This window comes from Gymnogyps californianus, chromosome 29, assembly GCF_018139145.2.
Source record: "Gymnogyps californianus isolate 813 chromosome 29, ASM1813914v2, whole genome shotgun sequence".
Lineage (NCBI taxonomy): Eukaryota > Metazoa > Chordata > Aves > Accipitriformes > Cathartidae > Gymnogyps > Gymnogyps californianus.
In genome coordinates this window covers 2,423,814-2,445,556 of record NC_059499.1, presented here as the reverse complement: position 1 = coordinate 2,445,556, position 21,743 = coordinate 2,423,814, and the positions used below count along the sequence as shown (strand labels likewise).

The 21,743-nt window shown below is 56.3% G+C and overlaps 1 protein-coding gene across 1 annotated transcript; it reads left to right on the top strand.

Moving 5' to 3' along the window:
* The first annotated feature begins 77 nt into the window (after nt 1-77).
* On the top strand, nt 78-19,897 carry RNF115 (ring finger protein 115). Its single transcript, XM_050912344.1, has 9 exons — nt 78-343; nt 11,150-11,208; nt 12,359-12,410; nt 15,103-15,314; nt 15,845-15,916; nt 16,102-16,174; nt 17,991-18,084; nt 19,428-19,543; nt 19,699-19,897. Exons 1-9 carry the CDS (start codon nt 257-259, stop codon nt 19,828-19,830), a joined length of 897 nt encoding a protein of 298 aa, XP_050768301.1. The 5' UTR covers nt 78-256; the 3' UTR covers nt 19,831-19,897.
* The last annotated feature ends 1,846 nt before the right edge of the window (nt 19,898-21,743 follow it).

Sequence of the window (21,743 nt, the reverse complement as noted above, 5' to 3'; positions counted from 1 at the left end):
GGTCGCGCTCGGCGCCGCCGCGCCTCGTTGGCCGCTCCGGAGGACCGGGCCAGGCGATGCTCTGCCCGCGCCGTCTCGTCGGGCCGAAGTGACGCTCTACCCACGCGAGCTCGCTGCTCGGCCCGGAGCAGACGAGCGGACCGGAAGCTTGAGGCTAGCGGGTCGTTCCGCCGACGCTCTACCCGGCGGGCCGCGGCCTCTCTGCCTCGGCGGAGGACTGACGGCAGGGAGCCGGCGGAGGCGGGGGAGAGAGAAGATGGCGGAGGCCTCGGCGGCGGCCGCCGTGTCCCAGCACCGCTTCTTCTGCCACAGCTGCAAGGGGGAGGTCAGCCCCAAGCTGCCGGTAAGCGCCGGGGTTGGGGCCGCAGCGGGAGGGGGCCTATGGGGGGGTGAGGCTGAGGCCTCTCAGTGCCGCTGCCCCCCCACCTCGGCGGGGGCGGGCAGGGCTCGGCCGGCCCCGGGGCTCGGCCCCGTTCTCCCCCCCCCCCCTCCCCCCAGATCTCCCCCTGGGGTGGGGACCCCTGCCCGGGGTTCAGCCTTGGGGGGGGGGGTATCCCCCTCCAGGCCCTGCAGGCAGGGGTGACCCCCCCCATCCCCACCCTGACCCCTGTGGGGAATGGCAGCCCCCCCCCCAGGCCCTGCAGGCAGGGGTGACCCCCCCATCCCCACCCTGACCCCTGTGGGGAATGGCAGCCCCCCCCCCAGGCCCTGCAGGCAGGGGTGACCCCCCCATCTCCTCCCTGACCCCTGTGGGGAATGGCAGCCCCCCCCCCAGGCCCTGCAGGCAGGGGTGACCCCCCCATCCCCACCCTGACCTCTGTGGGAAGGGGTGTTCCCTTCAAACCCTACAGACAGGGGTGACACCCCCCCCCCCCCCCAAATCACCCTGTTGACCCCCGCAGGGAAGGGGTGCCCCCTGAAGCAGGGGCCGCCCTGCAAAGCCTCAGAGACTGGTGTGATACCCCCAAACTTTCCTGAACCCTGCAGGGAAGGGGTGACCCCCAAAATCCCATGGGGAAGGGGTGTTTCACCAGCAACTCAGAGGTTAGGGGTGACCCCCCCACACACCCCCCAGGCCCTGGAGAAAGGGCTGAGCTCTCAAATCCTGCTGAACCTTGTGGGGGCAAGGTGTCCCCCCCCCAGCTGAGGAGAGGTTGACCCACGCCCCGGCATCTCTAGGGCTGTGGGAGCGGGTGAGTCCTCTCGTCCTTTTGGGAAGCGCTGATGTCCCTGCAGAAGACTGCAGAGAGCAGCTGGGGGGGCTGTATATGGCCCCCTCCCAGGGGGGACCCCCAGCTCTCACCCCCTAACCAAGCCCACGAGGGGTTCTTCATCGCTGCTCTCCCTCCGGGTGAGGAGGAGAGGGGAGCTCGAGCCCCAGCCCGGTGGGACCGAGTCCCCCATATCTGGGGAGCCTGACACCCCCAGCCCCAAAGGGGTGAGCAGGGAGGTGACAAATCCCCGTGGCCCCTCAGCAAGGCAGGGTGAAATGGGTCTGGGCTGGCGTGACCTTAATATTCCCCCCCCGCCCCCCGTTTTGGGGGTTTTGAGGATGGAAGGTTTGGCCCGTGATTGCTGAGGTTGGGGGGCGTTTGGGGAGAGGGGGCAGGACTGGGCTGATGCTCCTGTTCCCCATGGCGGTGGCTATAATCCCAGTGCCCAGCCTGGGAAGGGGTAGGGGCAGGACTGGGAGGACTGGGGGAATGCAGACAGGGGCAGCAGGAGGAGGTGGTGAACCGGGCAGCCACCTTTATCTGACTGCCCGCGTCCTTCCCCGGCTCAGCAACGTGGGACGGAGGGGAGACGTCTCGGCAGCCGTTATCCACGGGCTGTATCTGCATCCAAGTCCGATTCACGAGCTGTCCTTGCTCTGCTGCTGGTTGGGGACCGTATCTGCTGTCACCTGCAGGCACCCTGGCATCTGCAGGCAGGGAGCGATCAGCTTCATTAACCCAAAAAGTTCATTTCTGAGCTGTGGGTTTTGTCTGCTCCTTTACTGTCCGAGGGTGTTGGAGCCCTCCCTGTCCTTCTCCGTCAGCAAGACAGGAGCGAGGCCACGCACAGACCCCTTGGGCGCTGAGACCCCTTCCCTGATTTCTGTAAAACCCAGGCAAACGGAGCGAAGCGGCTCCTCGGCAGCAAGAGGGGTGCACGCAGGCTCCGAAAGCGCTCATACCCGGCCCGGGCGAGGGGCCCCAGCACGGCCCCCCGCGGGGGCTTCTGCAGGCACGAGCAGCCACCCGAGGCTTATCCTTGTCTGATGGGATGGAAGTTGGATATCTGCATCCAGATCCATCCCAGCTCCTCTTCTCCGAGGCCAGTAGCTTCACCTTTGGGTGCTTCTCTTCCCTCCTGTCTCCCAAATTTTGCTTAACTCTCTTTTTGTACCACTTCCATCTATTGCTGACTTCAGAACTTCACCCTCCGGTGTTTCAAAATCTACTTTGTTAGAAAGAATTACTGTCCAAAACCTGCTCAAACCCTGTCCGTCCACGAGACTCGGGCTTTCCTGGTGCCTCAATAATCTTTCTTGCTTGACCTGGGAGTAGAACTCCAGGCCTGCTCCACGAAACACCTTTACATCAAACCTCCGCTGGTTTTTCGTTTCCTCGGATCCGGCGTGCCGCGAGCGCTTTCCTTCGCTTCTAAATCAGGAGCCCAGGCGGACCGAGGTCCCTTCTGCTTTGCGTGGGCATTAAAGAGGTCGCCGAATCCTCTGCCTGGAGGATGGCTTGCCCAGCTCTCCCGGCGTGTCTTGCTCCAGTTTCTATTTCAAGAGCACCCAGAAACCCAGCTCAGGGTTGCGGCCTCGGTGGAGGCTGCTGTTTTGCCTCTCCTGCTGGGCTCCGCTCTCGTTCCCCTCCGGAGATGGCTGGATTTCGGTAGGGATAAGCGTCGTAGAGCTTTTGGTGGGTCTAGAAATGCAGGTTGTTACAGTCCGGGCTTTATAAAAACGTCTGTTTGGAGCTTGTGCCTGCCACAGGAGTGAATATTTTTGCTCTTTTGAGATCTCTGGTCTTCTGGCCGTGGCCCTGGGGTGGGGACGGGGACAGACAGGTTCCCCGTGACCTGCTGGGGACCGTCAGTCGTCCCCAAACCTGTTCCTTCACATCATCCCTTTGAAGGAAAACGTAGCCAGAACTTCCTTACGCCCTTCCCCAGCCGGTCGGCTCGACTGGAAGAGGCTTTTGCAATCCTTACTGGGCGCCCAGACGTGCTTTGAGGAGCGTGGCCTGAGCAGCCGCAGCGTTGGGTCGGTGCTGTCCCCGTGGCTTGGGGACGGTTGGCGTAGGGGTGTCACCTCAACCCCCGGCTGCGGGGAGGACGTGGCCGCGGGGCTGCTCTGCTCACACTTGCAACGGGGTGACCTTGGGAGCTTTGCTTTTCCCCTTGGTCTGTCCTCAGAGGGTCCCTCCAGGCTACGTGGCCGTCACCCTGCCTCGCAGGAGGAGCGCTGGCTGTCTGCACCCCAGTCTGACCCAGCACTGATTTCTTTTGGGCCAGTGACTCTCTCTCCGTGCCTCAGTTTACCGTCAGCAGAGCAATTACTGTCTCCGTGGGGGAGGATCTGCAAAACTGAAAGCAATGATTTGGGAGAAGCTGGACCCGTTTTCCAGGACTGGGACGTGCCCCCGCGCCCCCGACCTCTTTTTTTCTCTCACCCCAGACAAGTAACTTCTGTTCCTGTCTTTGCAAAAACAAAACAAATGCTGAGCGCACTGGTTTGGTTTTTTTTTTTTTTTTTTAACTGCTCTCACCAGGATAATGGCAACCTAAACTAAAACCCCGGCTGCAGATTGTTTGTCTGTCCGGGAGGTTTTTCTTTCTACCGACCCCCTCTTGAGCAAGAGGATCTGCTGCTCATCGGGCAAGATCTAGAGGCGTGGGGCCGCTGCCTCCTTTCAGAGCAAGCATGCAACCGGCATGGTGTTTATTGCCGTCGCCGGGACGTGGCGAGGGCTCCCAGCACATCGGTTTTAGATGCAGCAGTCGTCCTCAGCGGAGCTGCTGCATCTTCTCGCTTCAGCAGTAAGCTGGAACCTCCCAGAGCGTGGGCAGAGGTGGCGTAGACTTCGCTCCCTGCCTGCGCACGCCGATACGTGGTGTGCCCCAAGCAGGGACGGCACCTCGACAGGTCACCTCTGGCCCTGGTCGGGGGCTGCCTCCGCGTCGGCAGGAGCCTGTAGTGTGGATGGGCTCCGTTGGGTTGGGATGGGCTCCGTTGGGTTGGGATGGGCTCCGTTGGGTTGGGATGGGCTCCGTTGGGTTGGGATGGGCTCCGTTGGGTCTTTGTCAGGGCTCCGTTGCGTCGATTGCTGCCCAGGCAGCCGGATCGCGGCGCTGGTTTGATGCTGAGAAGCCGGCTGATGTTTAACGATATCCCCTGCCGGCTATTTCAATTTGCTGTGTGCGGCGGGCGCTTGTCCTGACGGGGCTGCAGCCCTGCGGATCTGTTTTTTATTTTAAAGCGGGGAGGAAAAACCTGAGAGAGAGCACGTGTGGCTGGATGAGAGGCAAAGCTGAGCAGGGATTTTGGCTCTCCCGGTGCCGCAGCTCCCGCGGTGCCGACTGCTGCCGTGTGTGCTTGTTTCGGCCCCGTGCTCCCCTCCCCAGAGGTGGTGGGAGGAGGCTTGGAGTGATCCCCCCGGCTCGTCCCTGCCGTGGGCGGCTGGTTTCATCCGTGCTAGGCTCCTGTCCCCGCCGAAATGGCCTGACCCTCCCTTCTCCTTCCCTGGTGTGAAGCGGGGTGGTCTCCGCTGGGAGCGAGCCAGGAGAGGAGCTGTTCTCGCTTCACGTTTCCTTACCCTTGAAGAGCTCTGGATGAACGCCGAGGATGACAGACCATCCACCCGGTGCCACGCACGGTTAAAAGCTGCCGCCCGGGTGTCCGGCGTTTCGGTGACGGAGTTTGCCTCGCGCTCGACGCGGCGCAGCTCAAAGAAATGCTTGAGTCGGCTGATGAACGGCACGGCGACGCTGAAACGGAGTCGAGGTTAGGATACGACAGTCCCCGTCTGTAACGCCAGTGATAATGCGATTAATATTTATAGCGAAGGATGCGTCTGCGTCTCACCGAGGGCCCTGGCCTTGCTCCGGGGGGAAGAAGCAGCAGCAAGTTCTGAGGTCAGGTCCTGGGGCAGAGGAGACGGCGCGTGGCTTTGTACGGGAGCGAGCAGGTAAGGGGGATGTTGTCCCAGAGCGTTTGATGTCACCTGCTGTCTGGTGTGACAACTGCTTTGTCTTCTCTTGGCAAAATGGTTTTTATTTTAAAAAAACCAAAGCAAAACCACCTTTTTTTTGCATAAAATTAGCTGTCTTGGGCTATTTGAGCTCTGGATCTCCTTTCTGAGAGGGACTAGGGAAGGGATTAGGGACAAGGTAGAGGAAAACGAGGGGTTACTGAGCAGTCTTTCTTCTAGACCTCGCCATGCTGAAGCATCTCCTGAGCTGGAGACCATACCTGCGCTGTTGGGTTTAAGAATCACAATCCTCCAAGAATTTTTAAAGACACTTTTATGCTTCTGGCTTCCCGGCACCCTCTGGCCGCAGCCTCCACGGCCGATGCATAACGTGAGGAAAGTCCTCGGGCGGTAAAAGTACGTGTCGAGGTGATAAGCTGCCTGGAGGAGTGGAGACCCGGGGAGAAGCTGTTGAGCTCCAAGGATGAGAGACACGGTCCTGGCTCGCGTGCCAGCGCGATGGGAGAGCCGAGCAGCGGATCGCAGGAGCTTATGAGTGCTCCAGCATCCCGCCGGGGGAAGAGATACCACGGAGGTTATTTTGCTGCTGCTTCTTCACGTGAGAATGCAAGAGCCGTCTTTTCCTAACTGAGGGTTCAGGCGTGTGAGGCTCAGGCTGTCTGTGAGCTGCAACTTGATCGTGTGGCTCTGAAGTGTTGATTTAGGGTCAGTTCTCTGGGCAGATCAAGTCTTTTTACCCATGTCAAATAGAAACCGTACAGTTTATTTAATGCAAGGAGCAGCTGCCCCTTGGGTGAAGCTGGTTTGGACAGTGCAGAGTGATGTTGCCCGGTACGTAAAGATGAGGAGTAAATATCGTTGCAGCTGTGAGGATTACAGGAGGGATATTTAATTCGGCAAAGACAAATGAGTCAGCCCAAGCCTGGGGTGGTGGAGCGGAGTTATCCTGCCCAAAGCTGCCTGGTGAAGAGAGGGGAAGGCAGTTAAGTTACGTCTGGGGTTAGAGCCGTGGGACGGGCTCGCAGCCATCGAGGGGAGGACAAGCGACCAAAGTAGAAGTGTGCACAGCTGCTGGATGGAGCAAGAGTCGGGGAAAACTTCTCAGCTTGCCTTATTCTCTGTCCTTTGTTGGAGTCTGCGCCTTGCTGATCAGGGAGCTTGCTTTGACGTCTCCTCTCCAAGTTGCCGGTGCCTGGAATAGCCAGGAGAACACGAGAAGGGGACGGTTTGAGCCCTACCTTGCGGGTGAGGGTGACAAACGAACACCGTTACCTGCGGGCCCTCGGCCGCGGTGGCTGGGAGCAGCTCGGGTTTGGTGCCTCAGCCGGAAAGATGCTGACGGTGCTGAAAGCGCCGCGACAGAGGGCTGAGCCGGCAGGACGGGCTGGACCGCGGACGGGACGTGCCGTGCAGCGGTGGCCTCGTCGGTATGGCACGGGATGCTTGGCGTTTGGGCACCGTAGCGTCCCTTGAGCGGGATGCGGCGCGGAAGGGGGGAGTTGGTGGTTCCTGGCTTGCTGTGCCTGCGGGTGGGACGATGAGCAGGGCAAAGGCACGAACGGTGCCTCTGCCAGAGCCTGGCCACATGCCTTGTTTTGCCTGCTCGGCCCGAGAACCCAAACGACACTGTAAATGGACCAAAGCAACCTGCACGTTGCTTCTCCTGGTGCTTTGTAGTCTTTAAATTCAGTTTTCTGCGGGGACCTCAAAACTTAGACCGGTTTGCTGCCACACACCTTTCCTCGCTTCTTAATTGGAATTGTATCTGCATCTTTCCCTCTGTTTTGGGGGTGAAGGGAGGCTTGGGGACTGCCTGGGTGTACGGACCCACAAACCAGGGGCTGAAAAACCTTCTAGTCCATCCTTTCTGCCCCGACGTAGGATCAAGTCTAGCAACATCGCTCCTGACGGACGCGCTTAGGCTGGACGTGTGTGTGCCACCCAGTTCTGGCTGCTTAGGAAATCAGCTGGCTGCTTTCCTCTAGCTAACAAGCTCGCGTCTCTCATGGGCCGGGCACGCTGGGCTCCCGTCGGGCAGAGCCGCCGGCAGCGAGGGCTCCTGGTGGGATTTTGGTTTATTTTCCTTCTGGGAAACACAGACCACCAGGCTGAAGGGGAGTCGGAGGGATAGGGTGCTGTCATTCCTCCCTGGAAGGTCTCTTTTTCTTTGCACTGTGGCTGGATCCTGCTTGGGGAATGAGGTCCCTGTGCTCACCAAAACGGTCACGGTGGCAGTTCCCGGGACGTGGGCACCCCTCGAGCTCCTTCGGTGCAGGCAGGAGGCTCCGGCAGATACCGGGGCTGTCCGATGCGTCCCTAAACCTCTCACAGAAAGCGGGGAGGTAAGACGAAGGGCTCGTGCCGCTCCGTGCATGCGATGGCTCTGCAGCATCCCACCCACCTCTCGTTGTCTGTTCTGGTTTCCCTTCTCCCTCCCCCCTGTTGCTATTTATCCCAAATGCCATTTTTATCTCTCTTCCATGCTCTGACTATACATTCGAGCTTCTGGGCAAGATGCTGGTAATTTCCGTGCGGATTATAACATAAAAAGAAACATTCAAAAGCTTCCAGAAACGCGTCAGACCTGCAGCGTCCCTGATGGCACGGCCTGCTGCTAAGTTTAGAGGGGGAAAAAAAAAAAAATCATCTTTCTAACGTGGTCATTTTGACAGGGAAAATGCTGGAAATGAATTAAGTGAAGGATTTTTAAGCAGTGCAGAACATCCTCCTGGTTCAGTATCGCTCTGAAGCCTGGTGGTATAGTCAGAAATGAGGTGGTACAGTATGAAATGAGCTTTTTGACCCCGGTGTTTTAGTGCCTAGCTTTTGATTTGGTATGTGTTCATTACTTTTAAGAAATCCCAGGCATTCAGTGCTCCTCACTTCTAATTTGCAGCTGAGCCCGATGTCTCGGAAGAGGGAAACCTAAGAGTATTCCGTGTTTTGCAGAGCCTTTCCCCCCCCAAAAAGCACTTTTTTTCTTTTTTTTTCTCCCTGTATTTTAATTTTTGTTCAGTGATGGGTCCGTGCTGTACCCCGCCGCCTTCCCGGCCACCCTCTCTCTGGTGGCATTTAGCCCCGCAATTTGCTCCTACGCAGAACCGAGCAACGCACGTTCCTCTTTCAAACGCACGCGTCTATTCTCGTTAGCCTTGCAATTCACGCATGCAAAGCCGAAAGCCCCAGACAGATTTGGTGGTTTGTTTTTTTTTTTTTTTTTTTTATTTTTCCCTTTCTGAGAGCTCATCACCCATCAGTTCCCATTATACTCAAGGCTGGAGCTCTTTTTGAAAATATACCGCGTGTTCGGCTGCCTAAATGGGCCTTTGTGAAAACCTGCGCTCGACCTCTCCCGTCGCAGGCTGGGGTGTCACGCACGTTTTAGGAGCGAAGCTGCTGCGGGCAGCCCCCCGCCGCGCTCCTCTCCGTCCCTGAAGCCGCTCGAGCTGGCAAGCGAGGTGCCCCTGCGTAAGCACAGCACCTGGTAAATATTGCCAGCTAGTGCTTTGCTTCAGGGGGGGGAAAAAAGCAAAATGAGATTAATTGAGGCGTCTAGAAGGCTTATGTGCCATTCCTGGGGAAATGCAGATTCAGTGGGAAAACGATACGGAGCCGTGCGGTGACAGGGGATGGGAAGACGAAGCTCGCGTTTCCTGAAAGCAAAAAAAAAAAGACGTGGGTGAATTTGGAGCTGCCTCCGCCAAGGCGTTGTGTTACAGGGCTGGAGGTGTCTCACCTGCACCCCGGCTCTGGTGACGCTGCGCCGGGAATTCAATCGGTCCTCAAGCTCGGCGACGTGTTGGGGGTTCAGAGGAAGGAGCTGGAGCAACTGGTGTGCCACTGGCTTGGGTGTCTTGTCTTATCTTTCCTCTTCCTTGTCAGGCTCCGGGTCTAGGTAGCAGGATTTGACACCGAGGGCTCGAGGCTGTGGCTCACGGGACGCTGGCAGGGTTGTTATCTGTGGTCTGGGAAGCGTGAGTAAAGAAAGCGGGACTCTTATCAGGGGGGTTTGGTTTTGGACAGAGACCCCACAAATCACGAGTTGGAAAATCACTGCCCAAAGCGTGGGTTTTGGGATTGCTCCGTCTCCTGCAGCGGGACGGGCTGGGGAGGGAGGATCTGGGGGTGCTTTTTGATTTTTGGCAATGTTTTGCCTTAAATTGAAGCCCATCCGCAGCTCTGGGACAAAACGAGGGCTCTCGCAATGAAAACAGAGAAAACTTTTCTCCTCTAAAGAAATCTTCCCCGCTGCTCCTAAAAGCCCCAGCTGCCACCGCGCTTCCCTGCGAGCAGCTTTTCGGCTCCCCGGTGCCGAAGCCGGGATCGCCGCGTGGTCGTGCAGCTGGATGTGCCCTTCTCTCAGGTGAAGGCTGGCAAGGATGCTCTCCTTTTGGGGAGCAGTCCTTTTGTTTCTCCTGGTGGATAAATAGCTGGCAGAGGGGTGTTGCTCTGCCGATGTCGTTGTGAGGACGGAGCCCGTCCCTTTCCCTGCCGGTTCAAGCCCTGGCTGATATTCCCTGTGTCCGTGTTTGCCCCTGGGCAGGGGTGTCCCCGCTTGGTAGCGCCGCGGGGGGTGAGGAACCGCAGGGGAGATGTGCGTTTTTCTCCTTTGGCTGGTTTTCGGGAGGGCTGGAGGTGGCGGGGAGGGATAATGGCTTTTCCCCACCCTTTACACAGAACTTGCACTTCTGTAGCACCAGATGAGCGTGGGCTGAGGAGTTCGGAGGAGCCGCGGGAGGTTTTCCCCACTCCTGATGGATAGGGAGGTGATGGCGGGGTGCCCGTCGGGTCCTGAGCTCAGGGGACTGCTGCAAGGTGGACCCCGAGGTGCCTCTTCTCCCTGCCCCGTGCTCTGGTTGTGCACGTCTGTCTGTCCATCTGCCCAGCCTGGCTTCTTATTATCTTTCCCTGCAGCAGATCCTGCTTTGATGACCCTAGCAGCATATTCCAGAGCAGGGAAGCTGCTGGATTATCCAGTTCCCTCTCTCCCATCCTTCAAAGCTTTGCAGCCGCAGGGCAAACCCATCCACCTCCATCCTGGTTTACTGGTGACCAGCACCTTGCTCCTGATCCGGCAGCTCCTCGGCTGGCCGGGCAGGCTCGGAGGGAGCCGGCAGTGGGAAAGGTGCATGCTTGAGCCTTTTGGATTGGGATTTTGTGGCCTTGGGAGGAGCTGCTTTTTATTCAGGTGATGTGCCAGGGAAAGCGGCCCTGGGCTGTGTGTTCCCTTCTCTGCAGCCCAAATCGTTCGCTTGGTAAAGGGAGGGGTGGGAGGACAGAGCAGCGGGCAGAGGTGGTGTCGGTGATCAATAGCCGGCGAGCCTGGCTTACGTATGGAGTCCCCGTTTATGAAAATGGTTTGGCGGAAAAGAGTAAAAAATATTTATTTTCTAACTCTGATAGTTGCAGAGCATCTCTGTAAGTTCCCTGCGAGAGCCGTCTTCCCCGCGGTGCGAGCGGCAGCAAATCCAGCTCCGCGTGGGAGCTGCGTTGCCAGCAGCTCGTCGGCTTTCTGACACCAGTTTAATTGAAGTGACTTGCTTTCCGTCACCGGGGCTGGGAACTGGCCTTGTCCTGGTGCTTTGCAGCAGGCTTGTAAATGGCTCTTTTCTTAAATGTCATTATCTGGACAGGCTCGAGGCTGTAGGTGTGTTGGGGTTTTTAATTTATTGTTCTTCAGTCCACCACTAACCTTGCGTGATCTTGATAAGGGTGTTTTTCAGTTCCACAATTATCAATTGAGGTTAATAATATCTGCTGTAACCACCGGGCTTTGAAATCTTTTTAATGAAACCAAAATTACGGTCTTCCAGAGTACCTTTACAGGGAGCAGGAGATCAGGAATCCACGTTAGACTCCTGGCATGTAACTTTTTGAGCTCTGTCTTTTTTCCTGAAATCACAAGCTGAGTGCTTGGTGGCTAAAACCAGCTTCCTCTGTCTTTACAGGAGTACACTTGCCCGAGATGTGAGTCTGGCTTTATTGAAGAAGTCACAGATGATTCCAGGTAATGTACACATCGATGCACCGCTTGTTTTACCACAGGCTTACGTTTCTTCTGGGTTTATAAGATGCCTGGTGTAAAGCCTCTAGAAACTGTGGACAACAAGGATAAGATAAGGAATGCAACAGAAAAGCTTACATATTAGCATGAATTTGGACTTGATGCCGGACGAGGCTGAGAATACAAGTGGCCATCGGTCTCATGCTAGAGCCGCATGGAGCGGTTTGGGGAAGACTTCCCAGAAGACGGGAGCTGTGAATTAAGGCTGTACAAGGTCCCATGAACAAAAGCGCTTACAGGTTTTTGACGCCTGTTTCTTTGGTCTATTAGGGCGAAAAGCTTTCCCCCCCCCCCCCCCCCGCCATTAGGAATCAAGCTTGAATCTCAGTGGCTCACAGGACCTTTCTTTTTTCCTCTGGCCCCAGCTCAGTCTCCTGACCGCCTCTCCAATCTCACAGCTCAGGCCAAGAGAGAAAGAAATACCCTTTCTCTCTAGGCGCACTGAGTTGGTTATTGGTCACCCAGCAGAACACGGTGCCGGCAAATGAGGGATCCAAAGTGATGCCTGTTCAGCACTTACTATATTCGGTCTTGAGTGATTGCTGAGAAAACAGCTTTATTTGGGTTGGGGTAGGTGAGATGGAAGGGCAGCTGTGATTACGTGAACCTTTGCTATCTGAGACGTGCCACAGCAGGAATCTGGAGCTGGGTGTCGCTGGGGAGATGACTTAATGTCACACTACGTCCTCTTCTTAAATATAAGCGTATACCCGTCGCTTAAGGCAAGATGGGAGGGGTCCTCTGGGGCACTTGGCAGACAATCCCGTCTGCAGCATGATGATGCTCCATCTCAAATGCCTCCTCTTAGGAGGCTCTTCCAGAGCCCGGATAGTTAGAAACCAGGTTTCTTCCACGGTCAGGTTGTGCGTAGCGTGCTGGCACATAAACAAGCCTTTTAACTTTAATAGTCCTTTTCTATCCCTAGGAATTGTTCCGCTGCGTTCAGGCAGGCAGGCTCCGTTTGCTCGTCCCTTTCTCTCTCAGACCACACGGGGACTGTCTTGCTCACATGAGCTCCCGTCTGTATTTAACCCTGGAAGGGGAGCTGATTTCTGGAGGGGTGACCTGCTCTCACTCCCCTGTTTTTCTCCAGTTTTCTAGATGGCAGCGGCATAGACGACAGCCCGTCCACACAGTTTGCAGAGGTGAGTTTTGCTGTCTTGCTTTTTTATTTTTTTATTTAAAAAAAACCCCTGTAGCCGTGAAGAGGTTTTCAGTCTCAGCTCCAGCTGTGGTATGTCAAGGCATCTTCACTCACTGCCTTGCAAAAAGGACGGCTGATCTTCCTAAGAGTTTTCAGGAACTTGGCAGATTTTGAGGAGACTGTTGACATTGCCAGGGTTTGAGACCTGCCAGAGATTTGCTCACTGGGCAGGGCAGGAAAAGAAGGATGCTAGAAAGAGGCGCTGGCCCCTGGTGCTGGGACGTGTGTCGGCGATGCTCAGCCAGCCAGGGAGGGTGTTGCCTGATTGCCCTTTCCTCCCTGCTCATTTCTGCTCCGAGTTTTACCAGAAATGCAACTGTCTAAAAAGTCCAAACTCGTAATAAAGTCCGTGTCTTGTAATTCACTTGTGCGGACCTCAGAGCAGGGGGTGTTGGGCAGCGAGGGCTGCGAGCGTCTTTTCTTACCCCGTTACCTCAAGTCTCAAACAGCCGGGCACGTGCCGACAGCCTGAGTCGAGCTCCACGAATGTGCCCCTGAACTCGTGCTGTGGCCTCGCCTGAGTCACCCGGGGCTCGTGGCTGCGGCGGCAGCTCCTCGTCCAGACCTCGGGGAAAGCAGGGTGGCTTTAGACTCTGATCGCAGGCTCCGTTCCTCGGGGCTCTATTTCCCTTCAGGAGTTCAGCTGAGCTGTGTAAAACAGATGGAAATAAAATTTGTATGCGTCTCCTCTGCCAGCGGACCTTGCTCAGAGATCAGGTTATTCGTTTGCTCGGTTATTGAGGAGTTTTAACTGTTTCTTGGTCCTGCCAGGAGAGCTCCCCGACGTCTTGAGTCTCAGCTCGTCGGCCAGGGTTATCCCTGGGTAGATTTGGGGGTCTGTGTTGTTGCTGAGCCCTCCTTCGCGTGCTGCAGCAAAGCCGCTCGGTTCAGTGCCAGAAACAGGGTCACCAAATAACTGAAATTCCTTTCCAGCGTTGTGTTTCAGATCTGGATCCCCCCTGTTTGCTTCCACGTTCCCTGCGTACGGCTCTCTCCCCTCCTCTTCAGCTGGATCCATTTGTCTTCTGAACAAAACTGTTGCCTTTATTTTGCTCCTCCCCAGTGCCGTATCCCAGAAATGCCCGTCTTTCAGCGAGATAAAGTGATCTCGTCTTATAGCCCATGTGTCGATTTACAAAGAGCTCTGGGATGCCTCTGCATGAAAGGCGCTATGTAAATTTAAATGGCTTTTAGGATTAATAATAAATGAAAGTCTTCTCTCAGCAGTGTGGCTGCAGGCAGGCAGAGCTCTGTCTTGATGATAACCAGCAGGAGAACAAGCAAAACTCTTGTCTGCGGGGTATTAATTCAGAGAACAGGTCATAAACTTGACTTCTCCCTTTCCTCCAATACCAGATTGAATCAGGCAATGCAAGAGGCTTTTAAAGTGGGCTAATTTGGTGTGAAATGGAAATTGGGCTGCTCTGATCATGTCATAACACATGATGAGGGTCTAGTACAAATAAGAAGAGAACAGCCCTCGTGTTACGCTCTGTAGCGTTTAATTCCCGCAGTAAATCCGAGGGCGCTGCTCCTTCGAATACCATTTTCGCAGTGCGGAGCCTGGCCCGGCTGTATCGAGCGTGAGCAGCAGCTTGCTCCCACGTGGCACACGGAGGGTTTCTTGTCTGATGCTCTTTGTTTTGTTGTCCTCTATGAATTTATTTTTTTTCCATAAACCCACATCATAAATCTTCAGTGCCCTCCTCAGCTGTTATTTTAATCCGTGGGCGATCTGAATCGCAAAGGAATAAAACCAAATGGGTTTTGCAGGAGAGGGCTGCCGAGGGGGCTCTCGGCTGTGGCTGGGGATGGGGATGCCTTGCTCCGGGTTCCCGGGTGTTTTTGTGCACCCCCTGGTTTCTCTACGGGCTGGCAGCCCGCAGCGGGGAGCGTAGCCAGGAGCTCTGCAGAGATCCACTGGTGACCCCCAGCAGCGCTTGGTTTGTGTCCCTGCTCACCCTCGGGCAGGCTCAGGGCTGGCAACTGGACTCGGTCAAGGAGCGGGTGGGTTTTTGCACCACCAGCAGCAGGTAGATCTGCTGTAGGGCCGGGAGACGGCGTTACCTGTGTGGGACGGACCCCCCAAAACAGCCTGACTCGTGCGAGACCTTTCGTTGTCAGCCGTTTCGTGCCGCTCTGTTCTGCTGTGTCGCGTACGCTGAACCGGAGGCACAAACCCTCCTTCTCGGGGCCGTGTTTCGGTTCTGTTGGCCACATCCATTTGCCACCTGTGGCTGCGAGGAGCCAGAGCACTCCGTGAGCCCGTGGATGTGGGGCCTGGGTGTCCAGCATTCTCTCTCCTCAAATTCCAGCCTTTGGAGAGAGAGAGAGAGAGACCGACCCTTGCAGTGCCCTGGAGTGGCTTAACAAAATAGATGTTGTTGGGATCTGTACGTAGCAGGAAAGAGCCGACGTGTTGGTCTTCCCGGGGGTGGTACATCTGATTAGTTTGAGCTATAATTAAGCGCGTTTGCCAGGCTTTTTTCAGGGAGCCATGGCAACCATATGAATTTGCTCAATTGCTTCTGTCGAGGTGGACTTCCCTGCCTCCGCTGCCTTCCCTGCAGCCGAGTCACCGGGATTAGTGACGGAGCTGTGTGTGGTTTGTGTCTCCCCTTTTCGCCCCCCAGCTTTGGGACCATTTGGACCACACAATGTTCTTTCCTGACTTCAGACCCTTTCTGAGTAGCAGCTCACTGGATCAAGACAGCAGGGACAACGAGAGGGGCCACCAAGCCCACGCCGACCTCTGGGGACCAAGCCGACCCCCGCGATTGCCCATGACGCGGAGGTACAGATCCCGGGGCAGCTCGCGCCCCGACAGGTCTCCTGCTATCGAAGGGTAAGGGCCTGAATTACCCCCTGGAAGTGTCTCCCTCCCCCGTCAGTGGAAAAAAATGTGGGATCTCGGGGAGAAACCTGACAAAATGGGATTCCTGGCGCGTATGGTAGGTGACCCTTGGACCCAGAAAAGGCAGGTTTTCACATCGGATGCTCTACCCTTTGTTCCCCCTCGGCACGAATCGAAGCCGCGTGGTGGGAAAGGTGGGTTTTGCCTGTAACGGTGCCAACCCTCACCGCAGGGAAACGAGTCAGTGCTTGGGAAACTCAGTCACTTCCTCTCCCAGCCCTCCCACACTCTGATGAGTTAGCGTTCCTTGTTCCTTCGTGCTGTCCCTCTGAGGGCTCGCCCTTCTGCGGAGGGATTTACCTGGGCGTGAGTCTTGCAACGACGTGGCTGTGATCAGTCGGAGTAGTATTTCGTGTTTTGCTGCCCCTTCTTGCTAAACTGTTGCTGCTGCCGTGTATTTCTTTGCTCAACTTGTTCTTTTTTTTTTTTTCCCCCCCTCTCTTTCGATCCTCCCTCTTTAGAATAATACAGCAGATCTTTGCAGGGTTTTTTGCAAACTCAGCGATTCCTGGCTCGCAACACCCTTTTTCCTGGTGAGTACCAAGCGTGGTTAAGACCCTGGCTTTGATCACGGCTGTCCACACCAGTAAACAGCTCTGGTCTGGTGCCCGGGAGCTCCGTCTCCCCAGTGTGGCTTCTCTGGGAGGACTGTGCAAACCCCCGGGGCTGGTTTGGGTTGAGTGAAACGGCTTCCTTGACTCTCTGCTCCCGTCTGCAGGAGTGGGATGCTGCACTCGAATCCTGGGGACTATGCGTGGGGACAGAGCGGCCTTGATGCTATTGTCACCCAGGTAAGACCCTCCTGTGTGCCTGGGTGGAGAAAGTCCCAAGCTGGCTGGCCCGGGCCTTGAGCTGTGCCTGGAAGTTGTTGTGCTCCTCTCCGGTCAGTCCCGCTGCTGGGGACGAGCCCTGGGTTTCGGATGAGGACTAGGAACAGAGCATCGGTCTCTGGCTTGGTGGTCGCTTGTGCCCTGCCTCTTCAGAGGGTCTGGGAGCCGGGGGTCGGACCTTATTCCTCTGGAAATACCGTATCTTAGTTCGCCTCTTTGTCAACCCACGTGTGGTGCAAGGCTTGCAGGTGCCTTGCGATGGGCTCGGCAGAGGCTGAAGATGAAAATCTCCAACGTCAGCCCCGGATCTCTCACCGAATTCAGCGATTTGCAGCTGTGAGCCATTTCCCCCTGTGGTTTGTGGAGGGATGCCCGTTCCCCGGAAGCGTTGTCTGGCTCCTTTGAGGATCTGGGGTGTCCAGCCTCCATCCACAAACAGTCTCTTCCAGGGTGTTGGCATCACTGGGATGGGAAGAGCAGACGGATGCTTTACTGAGAGCTAATTTAGCTGCTGTTGTCGTGCTGACACCTCCCGAAAGCGCCTGGCAAAGCCATCTGCTGCCATTCATAAGTAGCCCCCGGCTTCCCGGGCTGCGTCACACGCCCGTCTCGCCCGCCTTACTCACCGCTTCCTAAAATGAGTCTGCAGCCCACATGCCTGCTCGGAGACAGCGCCTTCCTCCTCCCACCACGCACCCAGCAGAGCCGAGCGAGCCTCGGCAAGCGCGGTGCAGTGGGGTTGCTGTCGCAGTTCGGATTCGGGCTGGATAACGCGGGCTCTGCTCGGCTCTCCGCTGGGACTGGAGCAGCAGCCATGCCCATCCCGGGGTTTTGTGTCATCCCAGGCGTCGTAGCGTGGCCTTCACAGTTAAATGAGGCTCCCACAAATGCTTCTCTGCGCTCTCCCTGACCGTGCTTGAACCCATTTGAGCTGATTGCCGGGTGAATCTAGGTCTTAAGAGTATAAAATTCCTATGAGTCATGAAACTATAACGCTAGGAAAAGAGGTGCTGTCAGCACCATCACTGCAGCCCGAGCTCAGCCCGTGTTAAACGTCGGGGAGCCCACGCAGGAGATCCAGACCCACAGGAGCACAGGCTTTGGTACGGCTGCTCCTCGGTTTGGTGGCGGTACTCGACTCTCTAGTTGAGTTAATAGCTTCTCTTAATAGCCCTGGGAGGTCTCCTCTTCCCTCCTAACACCCTGGTCAAGTCTTGGGAGAGGCAGAAGGTGCTCCGTCTCCCTTGTTTCTGCAGTACGAGGTTCTCAGAACATCTCTACCGACTCCCTTTTGGTTCAAAATCCTCCGGGAGTAGCTTAGCACCCTCCCCTGTGTCTGTGGCAATGTCTCCCTTCCCACCCAGGCCCTTCAGTCTCCCGCCTGTTGATGCAAGAGAAAATAGCTGGAGGGCAACGATGTTAGGAGGGGGATTGTCAAGAGCGGGGGCATGAAAGTAAGGTTTGAACACCGAAAATGTTGCTGCAGAGGAGGGAACGGTCACCTGGGCGCTGAGTGTCTCAACTAGGATGCAGTGGCCTGAGCTTGCTCCTGGGGTCGGGCAGCAGGAATGTTTCTGGCCTGGGAAGCCAGCGACGTCTGTCACTGCGGGGGCTTTAGGAGCAGGTCGGAGACATCCCCCAGGGCCGGCCGGTGCTGAGCTGCTCGTGCCTGGCTGGCTGGTTTCGGGACCTAGCGCGCTCCGTGTTTGTATGACGATGCTCTGCACGGCAAAGCCGTGTCCCCGCTCCTGAGCACAGCGTGTTTTCTTCTCCGCAGCTCTTGGGGCAGTTGGAAAACACGGGACCACCTCCAGCCGACAAAGAGAAGATCTCATCTCTCCCAACGGTGACAGTAACTCAGGAACAAGTCGGTAGGTGAAATCGGTCGCCAGTGTCCGATGTTGCTCGTCTCCTGATGCTTTGACGTACGCATCCTGAGCTCCCCCACTCCCTCTGCTAAGGATCAGCCTCTTTGCTGCATCCCTCCGCTTCCCTGGCTGCTGCGGGAGGGTAGAAGGCAGTGCTGCTCCGTCCCCCTGAATTACTGCCTAGCCTCGGGCTGGAAGCACTCGTGTCTTCCAGCTCCGGAGATCCTGAGCTTTGCTCCTGCTGTCACCTCTGGTGTTCCGTTCTCCTGGGACTCTCAGATCTCCGCCGAGCCAGGCCATCAGCAGAGACCTTCGCTCTGCAGAGTGTTTGCGCAGTCCCCGAGCGCTGCCTTTTCGTCCCACCAAACCCCTGATCGCTTTACCGCCTTCTGAAATCTTCTGTTTGAGCTGTTGTTTATGGTCTCGTTAGGGGTGGGCTTGGCGCGTTGCTGTCTTCCCTTTCAGACGGGCTCGCAGCAGGGCTGGTAGATGAGGGAGGCTCCGAACGTATTCCTGCCGAACTGCTCTGGGAACGGCCTGTAAAACTCGCAGGTCCTTGCAAGCGCAGCTGGCAGCAAAGACCTGTGGGTTTCTCATAACCTTTATGGTTTTGCAATTAGTTCATCCTGGGGATTTTTCTCCCCGTGTTTGCAGAAGGCTGTCTCTGCAGGCTACTCGGAGGATCCCTTTCCCTCCGAGCTGCTCTATTACTGGAAACTAAAATGCTCCATTAAGACAAACTGTTTGATTAGAAAAGCCGTTTCCACAACAGATATTTTTGTCTGGTGCTTTTTATATACCCATGTCTCCTCTTCTTGTCTGGGAAGCCAGGAATAATTTCCATGTTGTAATGCTCAGTCTCGCCTGTTTGAATTGACAGAGCTCGGGCCGTGCAGCCTGGCAGTCGGGAGAGGCTGGGAGCTCGGTCTTCCCTGCTTCTTCTGGCTGGGAGATCTGCCTTAGCGTTACGGGCTTGGTACAAAGGAAGAGGGACGGGATTTTTTGCCGTCTCTCGTGGTCGATGGCACGCAGCAGCCTGCTGGGCTCTGGCGGAGGAGGATGTGCGATGGAGGCATCTCCCGCCAGCCTTGCAAAACTGCCCTTATCCTGGGCGAGGAAGTTTCGGCAGGACTCGGCTGAAATACCCTTAGTTTGATTTATTTTCTTTTTTCGTTGGCGGTCACGTGCAGAGAACGTAAGGAATTTCTTTGATACCTGGCTGCTGAATGCTGCCGTCCCCCGTAGGCTGTATGCGAACGGACCCGGGCTTGTAAGGACCGGAGTTTGTATTCCCGGAGAGCTCAAGCTGCCCGCTTCACCCTCCTTGCTCTGTGCGTCTCTTCCAGATACGGGTTTGGAGTGTCCTGTGTGCAAAGAGGACTACACAGTAGCGGAGCAAGTTCGGCAGTTACCGTGCAATCACTTCTTCCACAGCAACTGCATCGTGCCGTGGTTAGAGCTGGTAAGAGCCTCTGCCCGCGGGCGAGCCTGGCTCTTCGGGCTCCGAGAGACGCCCCGTCTCCGAGCCAAGCCCTGCGTGTCTGATGGGATGAAACCATCCGGGTAAAGCAGCCATCCGAGTGGCATTTCCCTGAAGCTCCCGCCTTTCTCTTGCAGCACGACACGTGTCCGGTGTGCAGGAAGAGCTTAAAAGGCGAAGATTCCACTCGGCAAACACAAAACACCGAGGCCTCAGCGAGTAACAGCTTTAGCAGTGAAAGCCAACTACACGATCGATGGACTTTCTGACGCTCGAGGGCTTCCTTGGGGGCTCTGGCCAGAGTATCGTTACTACAGATGTACATTGTATTATAATTCAAACACAAACCAAGAGTAGCAGGAAATATAGGGCAGGGGAGGGAACCCACCCTGTGGTATTACTGCAATGAGTGCTGTCTTTTTCTTGAAACTTTAAACTAGCATCTCCGAGCGAATCGCGTCTCCATTGGAATCGCCTCCTTAGTCCTAAATTCAGAGTCTTTTGAGTGATTTGACTTGATTTTATACTGGGGGAACCTTTACTGCCAAGGTGGCCCGTCTGAAGGGGGGGTGAGCCGGCACAGGGGGGGGTTTGGGGAGACCCCGCCTGGGTCCCGAGATCTCTCCTGCGGCCTCGGCTCCCCCCTGCCCTCGCTCCCCGTCCCCCCCGCCCCGGCAGAGAGGTGGCAGATTTGGGTGGGGAAAGCGTCCCCGTTGCGGTGCTCCTCGGAGTAAAGGAGGGGACGGGAAGGGGAAGATTTTTGACTTCTCTCCTCTGACTCCTTTCCCTGCCCCTCGCCCCGGGCGGGTGGAATCAAATCCAGGAGGGTTTTTTTGCCACCCCACCCCCCCTTGAATTCAAGTGACGGTGTCTAGAAAGTAGTTTCTCAGAAAATAGCTTTCTGAAGGGAGAGGCAGAGGTGAAGATGGAGGCAGTGAAGGGGCGCTGGAGCTCTTCCCGAGGCCTGCTGGCGGAGAGGAGTGTGCTCGGGATGCCCGGGACCCCCCCGGTTCTGGGAACAGGAATGCACCGAGCAGGATTTTCTGTCTTGTCGTGGACTTTTTTTGTTTGTTTGTTGGGGTTTGGGTTTTTTTTTGTTGTTTCCTGGCCCTTCTCCAGGTGCCTGTGTCCCCAGGTCTGTCCCAACCTGTCCCCCACCCACAGCGAGTCGTTTAGGATCCTTAGCTGGCTTGTATCATATGGACCACATTAAAGGCATCCTTTAGGAAAACAGACCTAACTGTGCGTAGCCATTTTAACGGCCGATTCCTCAGTGTTTAACACACAATCTTAATTCTCCCTTAGCCCGATAACTTTAAGAGAGCCTCTTTATTTTTGCGGGTTATTTTTTTTTGTTTGGTTGGTTGTTTTTGTTCCTTCCCCCCCCCCTCCACTTCTGTAACATTTCATCCATGTTTGACTTCCTGGGTTTTATCGTCCGAATAACCTCCGTGCTTACGGCACCCACTAAACCACCCCGTGGCAACGTTAAAGCCCCAGCTCGGCCTGGCGGCGGGCGGGAGGGAGAGGTAAGGTCGCGTCTAAACATAATTGCCGCTTCGTTGCTGTAAACAGTGTACTACGTACACTCGATTTAAACTAGTGTTTTGTTTGCTATTAAGTCAAATAAAGGCCTTTATAAAGAAGACCAGATGTGGAGAAAGATTGTTGGGGCTGGAAGAGGTGGCCGAGGAGCTCAGGGAGCTGTTGGAGGGCTAACGGGGCTGGGAATAACTGTGTGGGGCGGCTGTAAAGGGCTTTTCTGGTGAGGAAAATGCTTGTCCGGGTGCCGGCGGGCAGCAGCTGAGCCCTCGGGGGGGACTGGGGAGCGGGGAGCAGCGGTGGGAGTTTGGTTTGAGGCACCAGCGTCGTCCCTTCTTGCGCCGCAGCTGCGGGTAAGCCTGATCCTCCAGGACTGGGCTCCTGGGGGCCCGATACCCCGAGAGCCACCTCCCTGCCTGGGGACACGGCGGTCCCCGTCCCTCCCTCGTTTCAGGGGAAGGGGACCCGAGGAGGTTTCTCTGCTGGGGGACGGGGGCTGCGGAGAATGCTGCTCTTCCCCGAAGGTCTCGGAGCCCGCGGCGAGGGGCTGGGGCTTCGGCCAGCCACCCCTGGCAGCTGCCTGATGCTGCCGGTACCTTCTTCAGCACGGGAGTGTGTTTAGAAGGGGGAGAGGAAAGCA